This window comes from Myxocyprinus asiaticus, chromosome 25 (genome assembly GCF_019703515.2).
Source record: "Myxocyprinus asiaticus isolate MX2 ecotype Aquarium Trade chromosome 25, UBuf_Myxa_2, whole genome shotgun sequence".
Lineage (NCBI taxonomy): Eukaryota > Metazoa > Chordata > Actinopteri > Cypriniformes > Catostomidae > Myxocyprinus > Myxocyprinus asiaticus.
Genome location: NC_059368.1, coordinates 23,852,388 through 23,875,936, shown reverse-complemented (window position 1 = coordinate 23,875,936; position 23,549 = coordinate 23,852,388). Strand labels below are relative to the sequence as shown.

The 23,549-nt window shown below is 39.3% G+C and overlaps 1 protein-coding gene across 6 annotated transcripts in view; it reads left to right on the top strand.

Annotated features, from left to right (window-relative positions):
* The window catches only part of LOC127416221 (palladin-like), a 140,994-nt gene that overhangs the window by 74,658 nt on the left and 42,787 nt on the right, over positions 1-23,549 (top strand). The window contains exon 1 of one of the 6 annotated variants that reach the window (XM_051655446.1): positions 10,437-10,582. The exons of 3 other annotated variants lie outside the window; for them this stretch is intronic. Coding sequence is in view for 1 of the 3 variants with exons in the window: in XM_051655445.1 (XP_051511405.1) it covers positions 23,217-23,350 (134 nt within the window). In the remaining 2 variants the exon portion in view is untranslated. Of the gene's footprint in view, positions 1-10,436; positions 10,583-22,725; positions 22,933-23,179; positions 23,351-23,549 lie in introns of those variants that run through there. 2 more of the 6 variants (XM_051655447.1, XM_051655445.1) reach the window with 2 other exon arrangements.

Here is a 23,549-nt window from a genome sequence, read left to right as displayed (position 1 = left end):
GGAATGTGAATGGGCTGGGGCACCCCATAAAAAGAAGGAAGGTTATTTCTTTTCTTAAAGTAAGCAATATGATATAGTGTTTCTTCAAGAAACGCATCTTTCCCCGCTGGAAGCTGAAAAATTTGGGAAGATATGGGGTGGGCATGTTTTCTTTAGTGCTGGCTCAAGTAAGAGCAGGGGAGTCATTACATTGATAAGTAAATATCTATAATTCAAATGTCTCAAACAGATTAAAAATAAATTAGGAAGAGTCATTATTGTTTTAGCAGAAATTCAGTGGAAAAGGTTGATTTTGCTAATATTTACGCACCTAATGCTGATGATCAGGGCTTTTTTTATAGATCTTGAAGGGATGTTGCAAGCCGCTGTCACCCCTCGTGATATAATATTGGGAGGAGACTTTAATCTATTGATGGATTCAGTCCTTGATCATAGTGAAGCAAAAGTGTGCAAGCCCCCTAGAGAAACACTGACGCTTCATAGGATATGTAAAAATCTTGGTCTTGCAGATATTTAGAGACTTTTGAACCCATCTGGTAGGGACAATAAATTTTTTTCATCAGTCCATAAGATTTATTCTAGAATAGATTTATATATATATATATATATATATATATATATATATATATATATATATATATATATATATATATATATATATTAGTATATCTAAGTCCCTCATTTCATCTGTTGTTGATTGCTCAATTGGAAACATCTTAGTCTCAGATCACACCCTGGTGAGTGTAGAGGTGTTGCCACATACGGAGAAAAAGAAATCATATAGTTGGCGCTTTAATGTATCGCTTTTGCAAAATCCTGAATTTCAGCAAATGTTGAAGGCTGAAATCAACATTTATATGGAGACCAACTGGTCCTCAGCATCCTCTGTGGGCGTGGCTTGGGAGGCACTTAAGATGTTTCTTAGGGACCGGATCATACAGTATGCCTCATTCATCAAAAAATCCAAAGCACGAGAACTTGTGGAGTTGGAAGGGAATATTAAAAGTGCCGAGGCAGAGCTGAAGCACCAAATGTCGTCTGATGGCCTCAGAGAATTGACCCGATTGAAATATAGATATAATACTATTTTGTCGCGGAAGGTGGAGTTTTGGCTATTCACACTCAGTCATACTTTGAGTCAGGGGACAAAGTAGAGAAGCTTTTGGCTAGATACATAAAGCAGATAGAGTCTTTTCTACCATTCCCTCAGTGAAATCTGCTGGTGGTAAAATATTTACCTCGGCCATTGAAATTAATAATGCTTTTAAAGAATTCTATCTTGATCTCTATAGTTCCACGTCTTCATCTACTGATGAAGATATTAGAAACTTTGTGGAACCATTAGAACTCCTTAAACTGACGACTGAGCAAAAAAATTCTCTTGAATCTGAGATAAACTTGGAGGAGCTTGGCGAAGTAATTAAAGCCTTGCCTACAGGCAATGCTCCGGGGCCAGATGGCTTTGCTGCTGAATTTTTTAGATCTTATGCTACAGAACTGGCTCCACTTTTGTTAGAAGTTTATACAGAATCATTAAAGAATGGAAAGCTTCCTCCAACCATGACACAAGCCCGGATTAGTCTGATTTTTAAAAAGGGCAAAGATCCAAGCGAGTGCAAGAGTTACCGTCCAATTTCCCTGATCCAGCTAGATGTAAAAATATTGTCAATAATTCTGGCTAACCGATTAAGTAAAGTTATGACATCTCTTATACATATAGATCAGGTGGAGTTTATTCGGGGCCGGAGCTCTTCTGATAACATTAGGCATTTCATCAATATCATGTAGTCAGTGGTGAATGATCACACTCTGGTCACTGCCATCTCACTTGATGCCGAAAGGCATTTGATATGGTAGAATGGGATAATCTTTTTAAGATTTTGGAAATATACAGGTTTGGGAAAACTTTTATTGGTGGATTAAGTTACTTTATTGACACCCTGTAGCAGCGGTACAAACAAATGGATTAATTTAAGATTATTTTTCTCTGGATAGGGGCACCCAGCAGGGTTGCCCTCTTTCCCCATTATTGTTCTGTCTTGCCCTGGAACCATTAGCAGCTGCGATAACAAAGGAGGATGATTTTCCAGGGGTTGTGGCGGTAGGTATGGCGCATAAGCTTTTGCTTTATGCAGATGATATTATATTATTTGTCTCCGACCCCATTAGATCTATGCCTTGCCTTCACAGAATTATTAATACCTTTTCTAAGTTCTCAGGATACAGAGTCAATTGGTCTAAATCTGAAGCTTTGGCTCTGACAGCCTTCCAGTGGCCCAAGACAGGGCATTAAGTATTTGGGCATTTTATTCCCAGCAAATTTGTGTGATTTAGTTTGAGTTAATTTGGACCCCTTAATAAAAAGGTTTTCGAGCGATGTGGGCAGGTGGGCTTCATTACATTTATCTATGATTGGGAAAGTTAATGTTATTAAAATGAATTGTATTATAAAATTCAACTACCTGCTACAATCTCTCCCTGTAGATGTCTTTGTCTCCTATTTCAAGCAATTTGATAGCATAGCGAAGTCCTTCATTTGGAATGGTAAGCGTCTTAGATTACATTTTAATAAGTTACATAGGCCGATTGACAAAGGTGGTCTAGGCCTACCCAAGATTTTGTTTTACTATTATGCATTCGGTCTCAGACATTTGACTCAATGGTCACTTCCACCTGAGAGATTCCCTCCCTGGTTTTGTATTGAACGGGAAGGTCTTGCCCCTGTTTCGCAAAGCCTTTCTATCAAACTAATTGGAGACGTTAAGTTACACCCCGTTATCTCGCATTTGCACTTAGTATGGACAAAAGTGTCTAGAATGTTTAATTCTGACATTTATTTAAATGTTGCCTCAAGCATATGGCTGAACCCTAAATTATGTATTGATAAGTCCCCTTTCTGCTGGTCAGAGTGGATTGCGAGGGGGGTTACTACACTTGGTGACCTATGTGAGAGCGGAGTGTTGAGATCTTTTGAAGATTTGGTTCAACATATTGGGATTCCTAGATCTCAGTTTTTTAGGTATTTACAGCTATGCCACCTGCTCTGTACTATTTTTGGGAGTAGCATACACCCCCCTAAAGTGGCAGATACTCTGGGAGTGGTGATTAATGCTTTTGGAAAAGGTCATGAGGCATCAGTGAATTACTCCCTGCTAATTCTGAGTCTGGGGGATGGAGATTTAACTTCTGTCAAGAGATTATAGGAGAAAGATTTAAACTTTGTATTGGAGGAAAGAGGTGGGCTAGGATTTTAAATAACATCAAGTCTGCATCTAGAGATGCAAGGGTGCGCCTTATGCATTTCAAGATTATACATCGATTCTATTGGACCCCCTTTAGATTGTATAGGCTCGGTCTTAAAGCCATGTTTATTCCATGTATATATATGTTTTGTTTTTTGTGTCCTCTGTGGGAATCAATAAAAAATGTTAATCACAAAAAAAAAAAAAAAAAACTGTAACTAAAAATGTTAGCTTCCGGCCAGCTCGTTGACAAGGGTAGAGTTCAAACTGCCTCTCGCAGTCGTAAGCGCGAAAGCCTCCCCTGCATACTGTAGATATTCATATGTAGATACCTTATTAGCAGCTGTTCCTATGGACCACAATACTGTTTCCACACAAAAGCAGTTTATGCAGTGGTCTGAGCAAGGAGCTCGGTCTAAGGCATCTCCTCCACTCACTCGCATTCAAACCGATTCAAACAGCTCTCCTTGTTGAACATTCTAAGATAGCACCACAGTTGACGTATCTAAAACAGCCAGTTGAGGCATCTATGTATGATTCTATATGCTCCTCTGTTGTAATCGTCTTCCGTATTTTTTCGTATTTCATGCATCAGTTGTCGTGTGAATTTGCCAATGCACTTACTACGTCATGTGAGAGGCTCTGTGACCTCAACCCTTGTGAATTTTTAGTAAAAAAAGTTTTCAATATTGATCTATTCCTTACAAACACATAGCGTTTCACTTCAGAAGTCTGGATTGCTATGGATTACTTTTATGTTGGCTTTATATGGTTTTAAGAGCTTCAAAAACTTTGCACCCATGCACTTGGACCTACAGAGCTGAAATATTCTTCCAAAAATCTTTGTTTGTGTTCTGTTGAAAAAGAAAGTCGTAAACATCTGGGATGGCATGAAGGTGAGTAAATGATGAGAGAATTTTCATTTTTGGGTGAACTATTCCTTTAAGAGAAGGGATCACTTTCATAGATGTTTGAGATCATTTTTGGCAGACTTTATTATAGACTTTATTGGCGTGACTGTTTATAATATTTTAGAAGCATATATTATAATTTAATTTAAAAAGAATAATATTAAATGTATTATTATCATTAATGTTATTATCGTTTTGACTGGATGGAAAGTCTTAACTGATCTTCCGTTTAAGAGCTTAAAAGTCTGGAATGAGATGTTTTGCATATGAGATAAAGGGGAATATCTCTGTAATAGGTAAAGGATGGGCAAGGAGGAAGCGGGAACCGGCTGAACAGTAAACATAAGGTTTAATGATAAAACTCAACATAAAACAAACATAAACAAACACAGACGCACATACAGCGTGGCCGAGTGTATCTCTCCCTCTCTCGAACCTGTGTCTCTGGCTGCCCTTTATCTCGGTCTCCCGCTGATCAGCTGATTCAGCGCCGGCCGTGCTCCATCACGGCCCGGCCACACCCTCCTCCTCGTCACAATCTCTTTCTCTTTCTTTCTCTCTCTCACTTTCTCTCTCTCACACACACACACACACACATGCACTCACTATGTCACTCTGAATCTCAGGCATTCTGGGAATTGCATTGTTCTGGGTGGGGTTAATAAGAGGCTTATTGCAGGCGGCTTGAAAGTTACTGTAGTCTTTACAGTAATTGTGCCATATGAATGTGTGTGTGTATACAAAAGCATGTACATTCATTGGGGTGTCAGTTCAGAATGTATAGTAGTCGTTTAGTGTAAAAAGACAGATATATGTGATGTTTTGCCAACTTGCCATGCTAAATTATTTCTTTTCTTGTTTTTTTGAGATTAACATTTTTATTGGTTGATTCTCAAAGATAACACAGAACAATACATAATATACATGCACACAGTCAACCATTATCCCCCTTAACCCCCATTAATTCCCTATCCCCCTCCCAATCCCTAACCCCCAACAAACACTCCTGTGGTCCAAGCCTGCAGTATACACATATAAACACGAAGAGAGTGAGAGAGAAAAAAAGGGTTTCTCTCAACATGGCCCTCACCCAGAGCCTTCCAGAAAGGTCATGTATTTATCCCATTTCTTACCATATGCATCTAGTCTGCCAAGCTGTTTATATGACATTTTTCGAATGCCGCCACCCTGCCCAATTCGGTGAACCATTCTTGAAATGAGGGAGCACCTATTGACTTCCGTCCTCTAAGAATTATTGGTCTGCCAATCATAACACTAGTTTGGACCCAGCTTTTTGTATATTTGTCACCTACTTTAATAACCGCCCCATCACCCTGGGGTCTGGGGCAGAATGAAATTTGAGTATCTAAAACCTCACAGATAAAATTCTGGACTCTTAACTGGGTGGTGGAGGACGAATCCCAGTTGCCTCCGCATCTGAGACCGTCAACCTGCTCATCTTATCATGTGGCTTGTTGAGTGTGTTGCCACGGAGACATAGCTTGTGTGGAGGCTTCACGCCATCCACCGCGGCATCCACGCTCAGCTCACCACGCGCCCCACCGAGAACGAACCACATTATAGTGACCATGAGGAGGTTACCTCATGTGACTCTACCCTCCCTAGCAACCAGGCCAATTTGGTTGCTTAGGAAGCCTGGCTGGAGTCACTCAGCATGCCCTGGGATTCGAACTAGCGAACTCCAGGGGTGGTAGCCAGCGTCTTTTACCACTGAGCTACCCAAGCCCCTCAAACTCTCTCTGTTTTATGTATCTGGCAAGAGGTTTCCCTACCTTATCTCCTGACTGAAAGTATGTCTGTCGTGCCCTGAATAAGCAAAACTCTACCTTCTGTGACAAAATAGTATTGTACCTATATTTAAGCTCAGTCAACTCTCTTAAGACCATTGGATGACATTCGACGCTTCAGCTCTGTTTCAGCACTTTTAATACTCTTTTCCAATTCCATGAATTCCTGTGCTTTGATCTTTTTAATTAATGAGTCATATTGTATGATCCACCCCCTAAGAACTGCCTCCCATGCCACACCCACGGAGAACACTGGGGACCAGTTGGCCTCCACATAAACATTAACTTCTGTTTTTAACATTTGTTGAAATTCTGGGTCCCGCAGAAGGGTTGTATTAAAGCGCCATCTATATGATTATCTTTTCTCTATATGCAGCAACATCTCTAAACACACCAAAGCATGATCTGAAACTAAATCGTTCCCAATTGAGCAATCGGTGGCAAATGGAATAAGTGACTTTTCTAGAGTAAATCTTATGAACTGATGAAAAAATTATGTAATCCCTCCCAGCTGGATTCAGAAGTCTCCAAATGTCTGTAAGACCAAGATTTTTACACATCCTCTGTAGTGTCAACGTTACTCTAAACTGGGTCTATACACTTTTGCATCATTATGATTGAGGACCTGATCCATTAAATGATTGAAGTCTCCACCCAAAACCATATAATGGAGGATCCCAACGGCTTGTAACTTTCCCTCAAGATCTATAAAAAGATCATCAGATCATCAGCATTGGGTGCAGAAATATTAGCCAAAATAAGATTTTGCACCTGTATTTCAGCCAAAACTATAATGACTCTTCCTAAATTATATTTAATATGTTTGAGACCATTAAATTGTAAATGCTTACTTATCAGTGTGATGACTCCCCTGCTCTTACTTGAAAACAGCTCTCCATGTTGAACGTTCCAAGATAGTGCCGCAGTTGACGTATCAAACCAGCCAATTGAGGCATCTATGTATGATTCTCTAAGCTCCTTTGTTGTAAACAACACTGCACTTCTGTATTTTCACTGCAAAACACATGCCAACCCCATGCTTTACCAAGTTTTTCAGCTTCCTGTGCAGAAAGGTGCGTTTCTTGAAGGAACACTATATAAAAAATGTTACGCTTAAGAAAAGATATAACCTTCCTTCTTTTTATAGGGTGCCCCAGCCCATTAACATTCCACGTGAAGAGAAAAATTTTACCTATGTTAAAGTGTGACATATTGACATGCAAAGAAAAATTCTGTACGTACATGAGACCCTCCGCGACACCATAGACCTTTTTCACAGACTGTGATGACTCATTTCCACCTTATTTATCAGCAAAAATCTCGCTTATTTTTTTTATATTATACATTTTTTAAATATTAAGTGTAAAATTATAACATTATGCTTTGTGTTATATTACCCTGGAATTAGTTTTAAAAAACGAATTACCATAGCTGCGAGGGTATTTCTATTACAGCTGCTGAGAGAGTAATTTGGCATCTTGGCGTCTTAATCCAACACTCTCTATTATTTTCTCTTCTGGAAAGTCATTCAAAAATTATAGTGGATTTTTTATTTTGGTCTTGGTGCAAATGGGTAAGTGAAAATAATATTTGCTGTGATCTCCCATTCACTCCCATTCATTGCTGTCGAAGTTTACCCTGCAAATGTTTACTTCTGCGTTCCAAAACATAGAGTGTGAAAAAGGTCTATTGCTACAAGATTATTTCAGTCTGGTGTTTTTTTTGTTTTGTTTTTTACATACGCCATACATTTGAACTGCACATGTAAGTTTTTAATGAAAAAGGCCCTAGTAAATGACAACATCAAACCCACAAAATGAACAAATAAACTCAACAATAAGCCAATAAAGGAAAATAAAAAAGTATATCGAGAAAGATAGACAGTGGGCAACCAACCGCATAACAAACCCTCTCAGATCGCATCAGCAAAATGCACGATGTGTAGTCCCACTGATTCAGCGCTGGCAAAGCCACCTACTCACTCCATTGATTTAATGAAGGCCATAGATTCTCATGGGCATGTGAAAGTCTTATGTCGATCCTTGGCATCAATTCTCAGTTTAGCCGGGAAAAGCAAAGCGATGCTCACATCCTGTGCATGAAGTAACTTCTTACACTCTTTGAATCTTTCCTGTTTCTCTTGTGTTTCACTGGCAAAGTCTGGAAAAACCATAGTGTTTTAATCCTCCCAGCACAACTTGCCTTTATTCCTCACCGCACGTAAAACAAAGTCTCTGTCTGCTGACTGTAAGAATCTTGCCAGAACAGATCAGGGTCTGTTACCCGCTCTGGGAAGCTGACCGAGAGCTCTGTGCGGGCGCTCTATTTCCAGATGATGGCCTGCTGTGTCGAACAAATTCGGAATAAGCCCGTCCAAGAACTTGACCATATCTTGACCTTCCTTTCCCTTTTGGTGGCTGGCGTGCTATTCTGCAGCTCTTTTCCGGCTGCTTCCAGAGACTCAATTCGCTTTTCAGCCTTGTCCATTCTTGTGATCAGGGCGGAAAGTTTCACCTCCACAGATGTGGTCATTCGGTGTATTTCCGCGAGGCCCTCAATGTCGGTTGAGATTTTCGTTAGCTCTGGATAAACGTTTGCAGTATCTTGACTTACATACTGAGGTACGCTGTCATTCCTAACCGGACCCCCGCCATCTTGCTCTTGAGAGGCGTCAGACGCGTGCGACCATAAATGCTTTTTAATGTCCCCACAGGCCAATGATTTCAAATTTTTTGACATCCTACTCTCCCTGCACAGTTTAACAATCAAAACTAAATCAGTTCTCACCAAGTAATGTTGATTGAAAGGATAATTGTAGCATAGTGTATCAGAGAATGCAAGTAGGCTGCTTCCACTTGCATAGCGTCATGTGACATCCAATTATTTAATTTTTTAAACAAAGTGTGAATGTATAAGGGAAATTGACAGTGTATATGTTAGGTGCTGTGACTGGTAACCATTTCTTGTTTTTCATTTCAAGTTTTTCATAATTTCTAATTACCGTTTTGCTGTCACTAGTTACATTTAAATGGTCCAAATGGATTTTGGACAAATTAATTTTGTATAGTACAAATATTCAATGTAATATCTCAATTAATATAATCATAGAAAATGCATGCATAATAATTACAACAGAAGCAAAATGCAGTTTAAAATAGTTTTAAATGGAGTAAATACTGTTTGTCACAATTTCACAAAAGTAGCCAATGTCAACAACCCTCATACAAAAAGAACAGCAGAAGCAGTAACACAGTCATTGTATTACAGACATTCCAGCTGGCCAATTCTAATTCAATTTTTTCAATTCTAAAAAATTGATGATGATGACATTGTAAGGATTGACTCCAGCAGAAATGGACTTGCTCTTTACTGGCTGTTATGAGTCACTCCTGAGCATTTGTCTGAGTGTTGAACAGACCCATTCCTCCCTGCCAGCTCTTGCTCATAGGGGCAACTCATCTGCACCCCTGACACAAGCACACAATAAGCGAGCCAGGAGAGGAGCACAGAAGAATATAGAACACCACTAAAAATAGATATTACACACCCACCAAGAAATTATAACTGCACCCATACTCCCATTAGTCTTCAATTTAGAATGCATTCCCACATGCAAATGCAGAACACAGCAGAACACAATTGTGAAATTGAACTGGGAGGAAAATGTTCCAGAACATTTTATCTACGGCAGATGTAGAAATTGTCCAAGAATTGTCAGTAACCTGTGTCTACAGAGCAAGGGATACAGATCTCAAACAATCTCTTCAATTCCAAACAAAAAGACTAACTGAAGGAAAAAATAAACAATAAGTTAGACAAATGCTCCCTGTGTCAAACTCTTGGTCCTCCAGTTTAAATATAACTTTGTTTTATTTGAGGATAACCAAAATAAAATGTGAAACTAAGAAATTCTTCATTTCATTTCAGTCAGCTCGATGTGTGCGTGTTCAGTTTACATGCCTTAGAGGATGTTTTTAAAATAGGCTCGTATCATTTCCAAGAGAGAGATGTTATCTAAGGTTTAGATTTGAAGATTTAAACAACTGAGGGTATCCCGAGGCAAGCACATTAGTAGTGATGTACAGTTAGTGGCGTTAGTCTCCCTCTGGGTGCTGTATTTTAACATTCATAACACACAAATGTTTTGGCCAATTTTTAAGATTTACGCATTTCAGTTTCATAAAAAAATTTAATTCTGTAATTTCTAACAAAAACTAATAAATAAGTCTATCTATATCATATGACTGTGCTCCAAATGTTTGTGGACTGTTAAAAATCTTCTAGTTCAAAAAATCAATAAAAAGACAAGCATAATGTTACTGTTTTCTTTTCTCTACACGTTATGAAATTGAACTTAAATGAAGTCGAGCATAAGGACCTTTATTTTGAAATATTTCTAGGTTATGGACTTTTATTATGACAGTCATACAGGCAGACAGCAGTAAAGTGTGAGTCACATAGTGCGCAGGCTGGAGCGAGACGCCTCCGTCACTCAGCGCGTGTCTGCGCGTGCTAATATAAAGACGAGAGCACCTGACGAGCGCCGCACTCTCCCAGAAACACACCTGGGTGGAATTACATGAAACGGGAACAACTTTGACGAGGTGAAAAAAAAAAGAAGGTAAAAACTTTTTCATCTTTCTTTTAAGAATAACATTTATGGATCAATTTAGAATTAACTTTTAAAATGAAGAAACTTGTTTCTTTTCATTAATACACACGAGAAATAGCTATTTGAGAGAACATATTGAAATGCAACCATTTTTCACTTGTTGTTAATGAGTTAGATTTCATTGCTTTTGTTTGGTTGTTTGTTTTATTTTTCATTGCATGCAAGGGTTTGTTGTATTTTCAATATTCAGGACAAATTTATATTTTATGTCTTAGACATCCTTTGGAAAACACGTCAAGACTGCTGAAGAGAATAAAGAGGGAGAAAGTATTATAGTATTTTCTGAAGTACTTAAGTGTTTTTGCATACTCCTATTTTGCCACTCTTAAATATGTTTGTAGAGTTATTTATTAAGCAGATGCTTTTATCCAAAAACAACCTGCAAATGACAATAATGCACGCACAAGACAGAAGAGACTATATCTTGAGAGGAGGGTGAAAGAAAGAAAGAAAGAAAGAAAAGCAATGAGTCGGTCACAATACTGGTTTAGTCATTACAGCAGTGTAGCAGGGCTTTGGCAGAATAAGTGAGTTATTCAAACACCATGCAAAATATCCTGAAAAGATGTTGGGGTAGTGTTTTTTTGCACTTGGTGTCCAAGGTTGAACAGTTTTGTTTAGTGCTTTAATGTGTGTGTGTGTGGGTTGGCAGCATTCATTAATGGTTTGCTTAGTGGAGTCTTGGTTCATAAAAGCATTTGTACTAACTGTTTATTGCCAGCAGAGACTAGTTTGGACTTTACCTCTCTCTCTCTCCTCGGCTCTGTTTGCCTTGTATAGGGCTGATTTTTCTCCCTCTCTCCTTTTCCCTGCTGGTAATCCCATTTGATGGTGATGGTTGAAGTCTTCTTGGCCAATTCATAGAGGAATGTCTTCAGCTCACATTCCTGCAATCCAGACATTTACACATTTTGGGAGAGAGAATATAAGGAAGGGAGAGGGATGCAATGAGACATTCTATGAGAAAAGAAAACAGTCTGGTTCTATTTTATGTGCTGTGCATGCAGTTAGAGGGAGAGACAGATGGGGGGAGGGGACTGAGAGAGATGGTGTGAAAGAAAAAGAGATTAGACTTTGGTCAAGATTTTTAGACTACACAAAAAGTGTGGAAACAACAGTGAATGGGTCAGAAAAACACTTAATGTTACTAACATTACTGATGGTTCTATTCATGCCTTTTAGACAGGGGAGGACAAGAGTGATGGAGAGAGTGAGCAGAGAAAGGATGGAGAGCAGACCAAAGGAGAAAGGGATAGAAAAAGTAAAAAGAAGAGAGAATGCAAGATGAAATTAGAGAATATAAAAGGAGAGTTGGGAATGAGTAAGTGTGAAAGTGAGAGTGTGGGAGCTGGAAGAGAGAATGAGCCTTTTTTTTATTTTTATTTTGGCCTGACATCTTTATGGAAAGTTGGACATTTCCTCTGGGTCTGGTAGGGAGTGCGGAAAGTGTAGAGCCGTTTGGCTTGAGTGGGAGCCGCATTGTGAGAGCAGATCTGGGTCAAGCAGCACTGTGCTCCTAAAGCAAGAACACATTCTAACGATGCCTGCAATCAGAGACGGGGCCTAAAACCAGCATTTCCAGTTCCTGTGTGGACTCTCTATGTATTCTATTGACCCCTAGGTAGTTGATGCATAAAGTGCCCATGGGCATCCAGATTTAAGGTAAAAATTTATATTGCTGTATAAGGAAAAGTATATATCTCAGATCCTATAACTGCTCACTATTGCTTGTTAGTTTTTAATAAGATTTATTCACTTTTTTCCATCACTAGTTAAATTAAAATGTTCCTGCATTGTGACAAATGAATGTGTAAAAGTGCATGCATCTCATGTAGTCCCTTGATTAATATGAGGTTATAAAGGTGCATGCATAATTATAAAAGAATTGGCAAAATGCTGTTTGAAATAGTTTTTGGAGTATATAGCATGTCACATCACAGGACATGTCAACTTTACAAAAGTATTATGTCAACTAACCTAGAAACGCAAAGGCCTGAATTGGGAGATTTAACAAGTAACATGGCAAAAATGCAAATGATTTTATGCATGTTAGTGGCTGTGCTGGCAAGAGAACATGTGTGTCTGTGTGTGCGTCCGGTTTGGCCTCTCTGTGAGTGACAGCACTGCTATTACATTTAGACCTAATGGAAGGATCAGATGCAGTCTCCTACTCCCATTCCTCACTCTGTGGCATGAATAGACTATGTCTAGAAGGGTGTGTGTGTTTTTGTGAAGGGAATGAGACTTTAGTCTGATCTGACTTTTTCCTCCCAACACATGAATCTTGTTGCAATCTAAGAACCCAAAACTCTGGAGCACTGCAGTTATGGTATATGGAGTGTTTGTTTGGATTGTGGTGAAGTTGAGCTGTATAGAGGAATGCTGATGTTGGTGCACTGAGCAAATAGGGTTTGGGTGTTGTTATTCACATTGTAATGTAAGAAAAAGTTTAAATTTGTTTTTAAGTATTTAAATGTGAGAGATTTAAATGGAGTCTTAACAAATAAATGGGCTTAATAGCCTCACAAACACACAAAGGCCTACGGTTGTGCTTTGTGCGGTTGTGCAAGCTGTGCTTTGACGGCTGTAGTGGTGGTGCTTTAAAAGAGATTACTTTAAAGATGCAAAATTGGTTGTCAGTACAGTAAAACCTCTAAGAAGTTGAGTTTCTAAAATCTTCCCTTTGTAAACACCACAGTTAAAAAATATATAAGATAAAAAACAGAAACAAAATCTTGATATGCTCACTAGTCAAACTCATTAGCGGACTAGCTGGTGGTTGGACAACTAGTCGGTCATTCTAACCCATCCCCAATAGAAATCATGCTCTTTGTAGAGAACATCTATCCATCTGCTGTATAAGAGGCAGACCGATATATCGGTTTTACAGATTAAATGGTGCAGCGAGTTGCTTTTTGGAACTATAGGTTTTTGGCTTGAATATATGCCGATAGTTGCCGACTTTCTTTTTTATATTATTATTATTATTCCTCTGTGTTCCTCTGTGGCTGGTGTTGGAGAATTGTACAGTTAGAACAACTTGGTTCTATATTATAACAGCGGCCCTTTAAAGGTGAAATAAAAACAATCACTGACTGACAATATCCGTATATGTATCTTCACTTCAATGCAAAATTGGTTATCGATGAGATAACCAAGTGTTCCAAATTGAAACGAGGGCATAAAAAGAAGGTTGCAACTATATGGAAACTTGCCCTGTCAGCACATACATCGTGTCTCCAACTTCAAATCATGTGAATTATAATAATAAAACTTATCTGGTAAAATGTATTTATACAAAATCCTTAATCTAGTTTATATACAGGTTATAAAATCTTAATTTGGTTAATACTTACAAAAAAATAGTGCATTGTAAAGGAGCCAAGTCCCTGTCACTTCAAATTAAGAGTCCCAAAAGAAGTCCGTATATTCCAGGCTTGTTCATAGTCCTGCGTTATGCTCCAAATCTTCATTTCTTTCTAGTTTTTAATGAGCTTTTCGTTGCACAATAAGGATGGGCAATATCTAAGAAATACATTCATGATGTTTTTATACAAAAATATTGCGATATCCGATTACATCGTCAACCCCCCGGCCAAGGGATCAGTGAATATTCTTGCTTTATTGATTTTGCTTTGAAAAATTCATTTGTTGAAACATGAAAAACTAAAACCAAAGATATTTCTAAATTCAAATTGCACTTCAAACGAAACGAAAAAGCAATTAAGAGAACGGAGTGGTCCAAAAAAAATCGTATCTAACCACCCTTCCATTTGCTGTCATGCAAGTATCCGTCTACGATGGAAAATTACTAGTAGGCTACTTGCATATTAATTAGTGGTCGACCGATATATATCGCCAAGGCTGATAAATCGGCCGATATTCTGACTTTTTTCATTATCGGCATCGTCCGATTAAATTTTCCTGTTTGACAGATTTTTTTTTTTTTTTTTTCTTGAGGGCACCAAAATATCGCCAGCTTGCATGTGAAGCGACTGAGACATGTAAACGACCAGTCACAGTTTTTTGTTGTTACGTGCCATTGTGTTAAGTGTATTTTAAACGGTCCGCATATCAGAGCTGTGGCAGACGCGTTTGAGCTTATGTTAAAGTGCTCGCATGTTTCATTCTCCCTCTCTCTCCTCAACAGTTCCCTGTAACTTTTAACTGTCTTGTCTAATGATAAAAAGGCAAATATCTATCAAATTAATATCATATACCATCTGCAAATATGCACATCTCGTTAAAACAGACGTAATAAACCTCTCACAACATGACAAAAATATGGCGGCGCAGATGGCTGCTTCGGTGTGAAGCTCTGTAGCGTTTTTGTTACTTTTTGTTTGTTTGTCATGTTTTTTGTCACTTTTTCCCGATCAGTTTCACCAGGGATGAACTGCTGAATATTCAGCAGAGCATACCTGATCATTTTTTGTTGGTGTTTGACTATTTAGACGTTTATCAGACATCTTAGTTGGAGGCGCAGCGGTGTTCTACAAGCGATCCAAAAGACACGTGAGGGAAATGAGCCAGCACGCTTGTGAAGCTTTGTCAACGCGGCTTTAGGACTCTGCTGCCAGAGTATTCGTCTGCCGAATGTCCGCTCACTCACCAACAAAATGGACAAACTGCTTCTGCTCACTCAAACAAATAAGGACTTTCTAACTCTGTTTCACGGAAACCTGGCTGAGTGAAGCCATCCCGGACAGCGCGTTACATCTGCCGGGCTTTCAGCTGTTCAGAGCGGATCGCATCGCGGAGTTATCGGGGAAAACGAGAGGCATGCATTTACATCAATGAAAGTTGGTGTACAGATGTAACAGTGTTGAAGATGTGCTGTCCTAATTTAGAGGTGCTCTTCATCAACTGTAAGCCTTTCTACTAGCCGCAGGAGTTTTCCTCGTTTATTCTGGTGAGTATTTATATCCCGCCATAAGCATGTGTGAACGCAGTGTAGCAATAGCTGGCTGATCATATCACAGACATGGAGCAACAACACCCAGACTCTCTTACCATTATTCTGGGAGATTTTAATAAAGCTAACCTCGCCCGTAAACTGACAAAATTCAAACACATCACGTGCCCCACCAGAGAAAGAAATATATTGGACCACTGCTACACCACTGTAATGGATGCATATCGCTCTGTCCCACATGCTTTAGGATTCTCTGATCACTGTCTGATTTATCTTCTCCTGACCTACAAGCAGAAACTAAAAGCAGCTAAGCCTGTAGTAAGGACTGTAAAGAGATGGACCAATGAAGCAGAGCTTGAACTACAAGCCTGCTTTGACTGCACTGATTGGAGTGTTTTTGAGGCTGCAGCCACAGACCTGAGGGGCTGTGACATCATATATCAGTTTCTGTGAGGATATGTGCATCTCTACTAGGACGTTTTTATCATTCAATAACGATAAACCATGGTTTACAGGAAAATTCAGACACCTTTGTCATGCCAAAGAGGATGCTTACAGAAGTGGGGATAAAACATTGTACAGCCAGGCTAGCAACACACTGACTAAGGAAATAAGAGTGGCTAAACGAAGCTACTCTGAAAAGCTGAAAAAAAAAAAAAAACTGTTTTCAGCCAACGATCCTGCATCTGTGTGGAAATTCCTAAAAAGCATCACCAAGTACAAGACACCTCCCCTTCGCTCTGTAGAGAGTCAACTAATGGCTGATGAACTGAATGTGTTTTACTGCAGATTTGAAAAGTCCAGTCTCACACCTCGCTCTGATCTTCACTTCACACGCACCCCAACACCTCCAGGAACCCCCTCCTGCTACTCAATCTGCACTTATGATCTGTGCGGAGGATGTGTGCCGGGTCTTTGGGAAACAAAAGTTTAGGAAAGCTTCAGGCCCAGATGGTGTTTCACCTGGCTGTCTGAAAGTCTGCGCTGACCAGCTGGACCCCATCTTCACACAGATCTTCAATAGATCACTGGAGCAGTGTGAAGCTTCCTGCTGCTTTCAATGCTCCACCATTATTCCGGTCCCCAAAAAACCCAAAATCACGGGGCTTAATGACTACAGATCTGTCGCTCTCACGTCTGTGGTCATGAAGTCATTTGAGAGGCTGATTTTGGCCTACCTGAAGGATATCACTGGACCCCTGCTGGACCCCCATCAGTTTGCTTACTGATTAAACAGGTCTGTTGATGATGCTGTCAATATGGGACTGCATTATATTCTGCAACACCTCGACAGACCTGGGACTTATGCAAGGATCCTATTTGTGGACTCTAGATCAGCCTTCGAAACCATCATGCCTGATCTTCTCTCAACCAAACTGACCCAGCTCTCTGTGCCCACCCCAATCTGTCTATGGATCACCAGCTTTCTGACAGATAGGCAGCAGCTAGTGAGACTGGGGAAACTCACATCCGGGACCCTCACTATTAGCACTGGTGCTCCTCAGGGATGCGTTCTCTCTCCACTGCTCTTATCCCTGTACACGAATGACTGCACTGCAAAAGACCCCACTGTCAAGCTCCTGAAGTTTGCAGATGACACCACGGTCATCGGCCTCATCCACGATGGTGATGAGTTTGCATACAGATGGGAGGTTGATCAGCTGGCTGTCTGGTGTGGTCACAACAACCTTGAGCTGAACACACTCAAAATAGTGGAGATGAAAGTGGACTTCAGGATCTGCTGACACAGTTCTACTCGGCTGTCACTGAGTCTGTCCTGTGTACATCTATAATTGTCTGGTTTGGTTCAGCCACCAAATCAGATGGATGGAAACTACAATGGACAGTTCGGACTGCTGAGAGGTTTATTGGTGCCCCTCTGCCCTCGGCATCAGCCATTTAAAAAAATAAAAAATATCGGTCGACCACTAATATTAATATGTAATTATAAATGTAAACTATGATGATGATAATTGAAATATAAATAAATTTCAGGTTCAAGGTGGGCGTGTTTTTGTATTTAATTTTTAATATAATTTAATCACACATGAAGGCTATTTATAAAGTGAACCAGCAGAGTTGCGTTCACAGTGCATGTTAAGCACAAACTGCTCCCTGGAAATAAATTAAACTAACCTTCGAGCACCTCCTGAGATTGTCTAAGGTCATTTGCAGTATTCTCTTAGGTGATGCTATTCTTGCAAACAGTTTTCAGATGACTGGAAAGCGTGAACTCTTTACATGCGTGTTTCCACAAGACACGCTCCCGCTGCGTGCCTCTGAACAAACAGCGCATCTCTCTGCTCACTCTCCAAGACCTGTACATCTCCAGTGTGAGGAAATGTGCAGGTAGTATCACTCTGGACCCTACACACCCTGCCCACTCCCTCTTTGAACTGTTGCCCTCTGGCCGGCGCTACTGAGCACCAGGACATCCAGGCACAAGAACAGTTTTTACCCTCAGGTAATTTCCTCATGAACAATTAAACTGCCTCAGGACTCTCCCATAGTGCAGTAATGTAAATGCATATCTCATGTCCATATGTAAATTCACACATTAATTAAATAACTGTACATACCCCTACCTTGCACATACCTTACCACTTACACATGTACGTATGCCATTCTGTTATATGCCCTATTATTTGTATATCTATTTATAATCTTATCTTGTTGTACATTGTGTCTCATTGTAATGCTCTGTGTGCACTTGTTTCTCCTACAACCAAAAAAATAAATTTGTTGTGTACGTGATAACACTTGGCAATAAAGCTTATTCTGATTCTGACAACTTCAGCAGACGCAGCATCCTGTGGAGTGCTCATAAATCTTCCTCTAAAGCACATATTCTAACAGTCTCCTCAGCAACTTTTTCAAATGATAAAAGGCAAATAAATTTTTCAAATATCAATTTTGTATTATATACCGTTTGCAAATGTGCAGATATTTCATTTAAACGGATGTAATTCACGAACCTCATGAAAATCCAGTGTTTTCTTTGCATCGAGCGCTCATATATATAATATAGTCTTCTGAAGCGTGTATTCTATCAGCCAGAATCAAAAACATCAGGATTAAAAGTTCATCTCATTCACAAATCATGACGGTCTGACCTGTGACAATCCAAGTAGGCGATCCAGGCTGTTTAAACTGTCAGGAGATTGAGGCTCGTGCCGGATCTGCACTAACGCGCCCGAAAACCAAGCAAATGCTGCCTCCGGAGGCTGTATATGGAGGTAGGATGAAAATAAGGTGCATTTTCAAACTGTTTGGAGACTAGTTTCCTTAAGAGTTCTATTCATTCAAAGCAGCTGTCGGTTAAGCCTTTAACTGATTAGGCAGCTAGGTAGCAAGCCAGCTGCCTACATTTTTGGATGCAGCCCAAGGTAAAAGCGCTTCACGTGTGGTATAAGTAAATGTCTTATTCACTATGCACTGTATGTAAAATTGGTTTGATTCTGTATTTTTTGAGTAAATGTGATTGCTAATGTGGACATGCCATCTATAGTTGCTGGACTACTGTGTGAACTGTTATTTCCTCCTTTCTTATATATTAACATTTTCTTCATGTGTAAATAAATTACTAAAATTTGACTAAACAGAAATCTGAAGAAACTGCTATCTACCATTTAAAATACAATATTTTTTTGTTTGTGTGAAATTGAGTAAATATAGTGGTTAAATGATTTTTTTTTTAAGCTCGTTTGTTATTTGCTATATTAAATTGTATGATATATCGGCATTATATTGGACTGTTGGCCACCCTGCTCTCTGGATATTGGCATCGGCCATTAAAAAAAAACCATATCGGTCGACCACTAATATTAATATCTAATTATAAATGTAAAGATGATGATGATAATAATTGAAATATAAATCAATTTTAGGTTCAAGGTGGGCATGTTTTTGTATTTAATTTTTTATATTATAATTTAATCAGACATGAAGGCTATTTATAAAATGAACTCGCAGAGTTGCTTTCACAATGCATGTTAAGCGCAAACTGCTCCCTGGAAATAAATTGAACTAAACTGAGATAGTCTGAGGTCTTTGCAGTATTCTCTTAGGTGACACTATTCTTACAAACAGTTTTCAGATGACTGGAAAAAAGCGTGAAAGCTCTATACATGCGTGTTTCCACTAGATACGCTCCCGCTGCACGCCTCTGAACAAACAGCGCATCAGACACACACATCAATGGGTTTTCTTTCGTCTGTTTTTAAAAAAAATATATAATACAGTGTTTCTTCAAGCGCCTGTCTTCGTGTCAAAGCATTTCTTGTCGTGTCATTCCAAGACGTCTCAGAGTTAGCCTGCCACAGTGGCTGGTAGATGAGCAAAATTGCGTGCCAAGCGCATAATATAGGCTTCCTGCATTTGACAGGTGATATGTTTGGTGATTTCCCAGCTCCATGGTTTTGTAATTTCCCGATGTTGTTGATCATCATCATCTGTCAATGAGTGTCGCAATCGGTATTTGTCAGATATCGTCTATCACCCGTCCTATCGCCCAGCCCTATTGCACAATAAACTGCATTTGGGATTTTATTCATTTTGGACACTTGTAGCCTCTGTCTATGCTCGTAATAGTAAGGAAAGGCTAAGAAAGTCGACTTCTACCATCTGTCCCACCGTCCCTCCGTCCTACCAACCATTTGTCCGTCCTTCTGTCTGTCCCACCAACCAACCATGCATCCTTCTGTCCCATCAGTCATCTGTCCGTCTGTCCATCCAATCATTCACCAACCCACTAACATCCATCCATTCATCTGACCATCCATCCACCCATGTGCCAACTTGTTAAATTACTGAATAGTTTTCTGAGCTACAGTATGAATCATTTATTAGTTGAGACGTTTAAATGAATAAGTCTACTGAATCAGTCATATTTCACCTTTATTTCAGCAGAATCAAACATGGAAATGGTCTTCTAGCTATTAGTCATCAGTTTAGAAGTGTCAGAACAGTTCCATAGAGTTGTCCAGTGGCATGGTGATGATGCCATAAAGGGTGTGGTTACACTTTGGTTAAGGTGAGTGGAGCATAAACCAGGTGTGCTGCGCTGCATTGTGTAGGAGTGCCTGCGCATGTCTCTTCCCACGTGTTCCGTTATCTTTGTGTACAATGTTAGATAAACGCATTTTAGCTCCAGCACATTTTAACATCCACAAAGTATATGTTACCACAGTAGCAAAAAACACTGGTGTTTGTGTTGGCCATATGGCCTCAGAATTCAATTTAACTGTTTGGAGATCATTTTTTGTGTTCTCTCATGCTAATATAACACACCCAAACAAACATAGCACACAAATGCTCACACCAAGCCAGATCAGGTTGGTCTTTAATTTCTAAACAGTTTAACAAAAACTCGGTCTTTCCCAGAACTTTCTAGACAAAAATTCAAAATATTATTTATTTTATCAAGTTTATTCTCTCTCTACCTCATTGCATTTCTTGCACACAGACACGTGCGCAATGCAGGAGGTGCTCTGTAAACTCATGGAGTCCTCTAATTATCAAGTATTTAAACTCAACAACTTCCTGTCCTCTTTAAACTACTTCCTGTGATTGCAGCTGTTTAAAAACAGTGGAATCCACACTCACAACTCAACTCGTGAGGCTTTATGAACTGTTGCGCTCATGCATTCTCATGAACGTGCACAGAGGAGCAACGGTGGGTGAAGATTTTCATTAAATCCATAAAATTTCAGTTAGTTTCCCACCAAACCTACTGTATGCCTTCAAAACAAGGCATAAAAGTCACAAAATATTTTATTAGACTTATACTTTTGAATTATACTTTTGCATAATTTAGAGGTGGCCACAAGAAACTGCCATTGAATGACATCACACATTATTTTTCACAATTTTTCCCATTGTGTTAAGGCTTCTAGCAAAACAGGGGTGAGTAAACAATGAGTGAATTTTCCTTTTTGGGTGAACTATCCCTTAAAGCACTGATGGATCAGTGGTTAATCAGGGTTAGACATGAAAGATTTAGAGGATATTACAACAATGTGAGGAGAAGAGATGAAAGGACAGAACAGGCTGTTATGATCTGGAACTAGTCAAGATAGAAGCCATATTTAATTTGACATGAATGAAAACAGGACTATTATGGACAGAAGGGATAGTCTGTTCAATGGGTTGTACTGTTTTGTACCAAAGAGTTGATTGATAAGTTGCTCATACATTGAAAGTCTTTCAAAAATAAAAAAAAATGAGTACGGAATATATGGGTTTTAAAAATGATCCCTCACTGCCTCGTTTTCATTTGTGTCAAATTAAAGGTGAAGTGTGTAATTTCTGGGGATGTAATGACACCAAACAAAATTGCAAAAAGATTATTTCCAATCAAGTTTCCTGAAAACTACTGCAATCTTTTAATTGTCGGCCAAACGGACTGTCCTGCCTCAAGCTCACGCCATTAGATGAGCCAATGTTGCTGTGTCTGGATGCTCAAACAGCAATGTTTTGAGAGCCACAGATACACAGTTAACACTTTGGGGAAATGTATCTACCAATGGATTACTTATAGCTGACTCTGTATATTAGACTGGGATAGGAGAAAGTATTTCAACATTCAAATGACACACTTCACCTTTAAAAGTGGCAGTCTGTTGACCTCAAAGTTTAGTGAGGCAAGCTAACATCTGCCAATGTCTGATCCAGTGACATTAAAATCAAGTCTGACTGTCTCTGTATAGAAGGTGATTGGTGGACTAATTAACCAATCTACACTGACCTGCGTCGTACCATTTTGTTTGTAAAGGGCATATTTGTAAGCACTGTTATATGTAACAGTTTTTATATGGGCTCAAATGTCACTGACTAATGACACTGCTTCAAGACTAATGTGTATTTCAGACCTCATGTCACAATTGTGTTTAATGGTGTGACACAATTGTAGTATGTAATGTGGTGTGAATGTCATCTGCTCAGTATTCAAGCATATACTGTACATCCTTATTTATGGCCACTTTGGTCAGTAGGGGAGAAGGATAGACTAATTCCCTTTCCTGGCATGTCTGTATAAGATTCAGACACAGTGCAACAGGCTTCTGAAGAAGATAAGAACAGAAAAAGATGTGTGCAATGTGGTGAGCAAGACAACAAGGAAAAGGAGTGAGAAAGTAAAAGCGGAGAAAGAGAAACTGACTGACAGACAGACAGAGAAAGCGGAGTAGATTCCCAGAGTTCTGTGGGCAGGTTGGATTTGAAAGTGATCTGTTGGCATTACCACATACAGTAGCCCTGTTCACTCTCTGCCTTGCCTTTCTATGCTACAAGATACCAGAAATAAAGAGACTCCAAGAGAGACAAGCTTTTAAAGGAAGCTCTACTTCTGGACAATTTGGATAATCAGTTGAGCTACTCTGTTACGGTATGTCTGAACACTTTTCTCTGATGCAAAACAGACCACTTCGATGATTGTGTGTGATTTTATGCAAGATAAAATGTTTCCATGGGGTTCCCATAAAACAGTTGAAGCTGTATTTGTGTAAGTGTGGTTTATAGACATGTACCTAAATTAGACAAGAATATGTATAAGGAATGTGTTAGTGTGTTTTGTGTCTGTGTGAGGGGTCTGCTTCATCTACACTAGTAAAAAAAACCTTGTAATATGGCAGAAAATTGAGTGGGTTACTTCATGTAACCTTTGAATGAATGCTGTTGTTATTATTGACAATATTGCATACTATCAGCATATGGAGGCTGAACCTCTCTTCCATCAGTATCTCAAAACCTTTCAGACTAGAACCGGCCATCAGCAGACACAGCTGGGATCTGAGTACCACCAGGTCAGTCTGAAAGCGATGCTCAGACCCTTATGAAATCTTTAAGCTTCTGTGTTTGTTGTGAGACCTTTTACAGTACTGTGCAAAAGTCTTTGGCACATTAGATGTTTCACAAAAACATTTGTTTCAGTTAATTTTAGGGCCCTATGAAATCTGTTGGATTTTTTTTTCTTTTTTTTTTTCGAAATTTAGTTTTATTTTC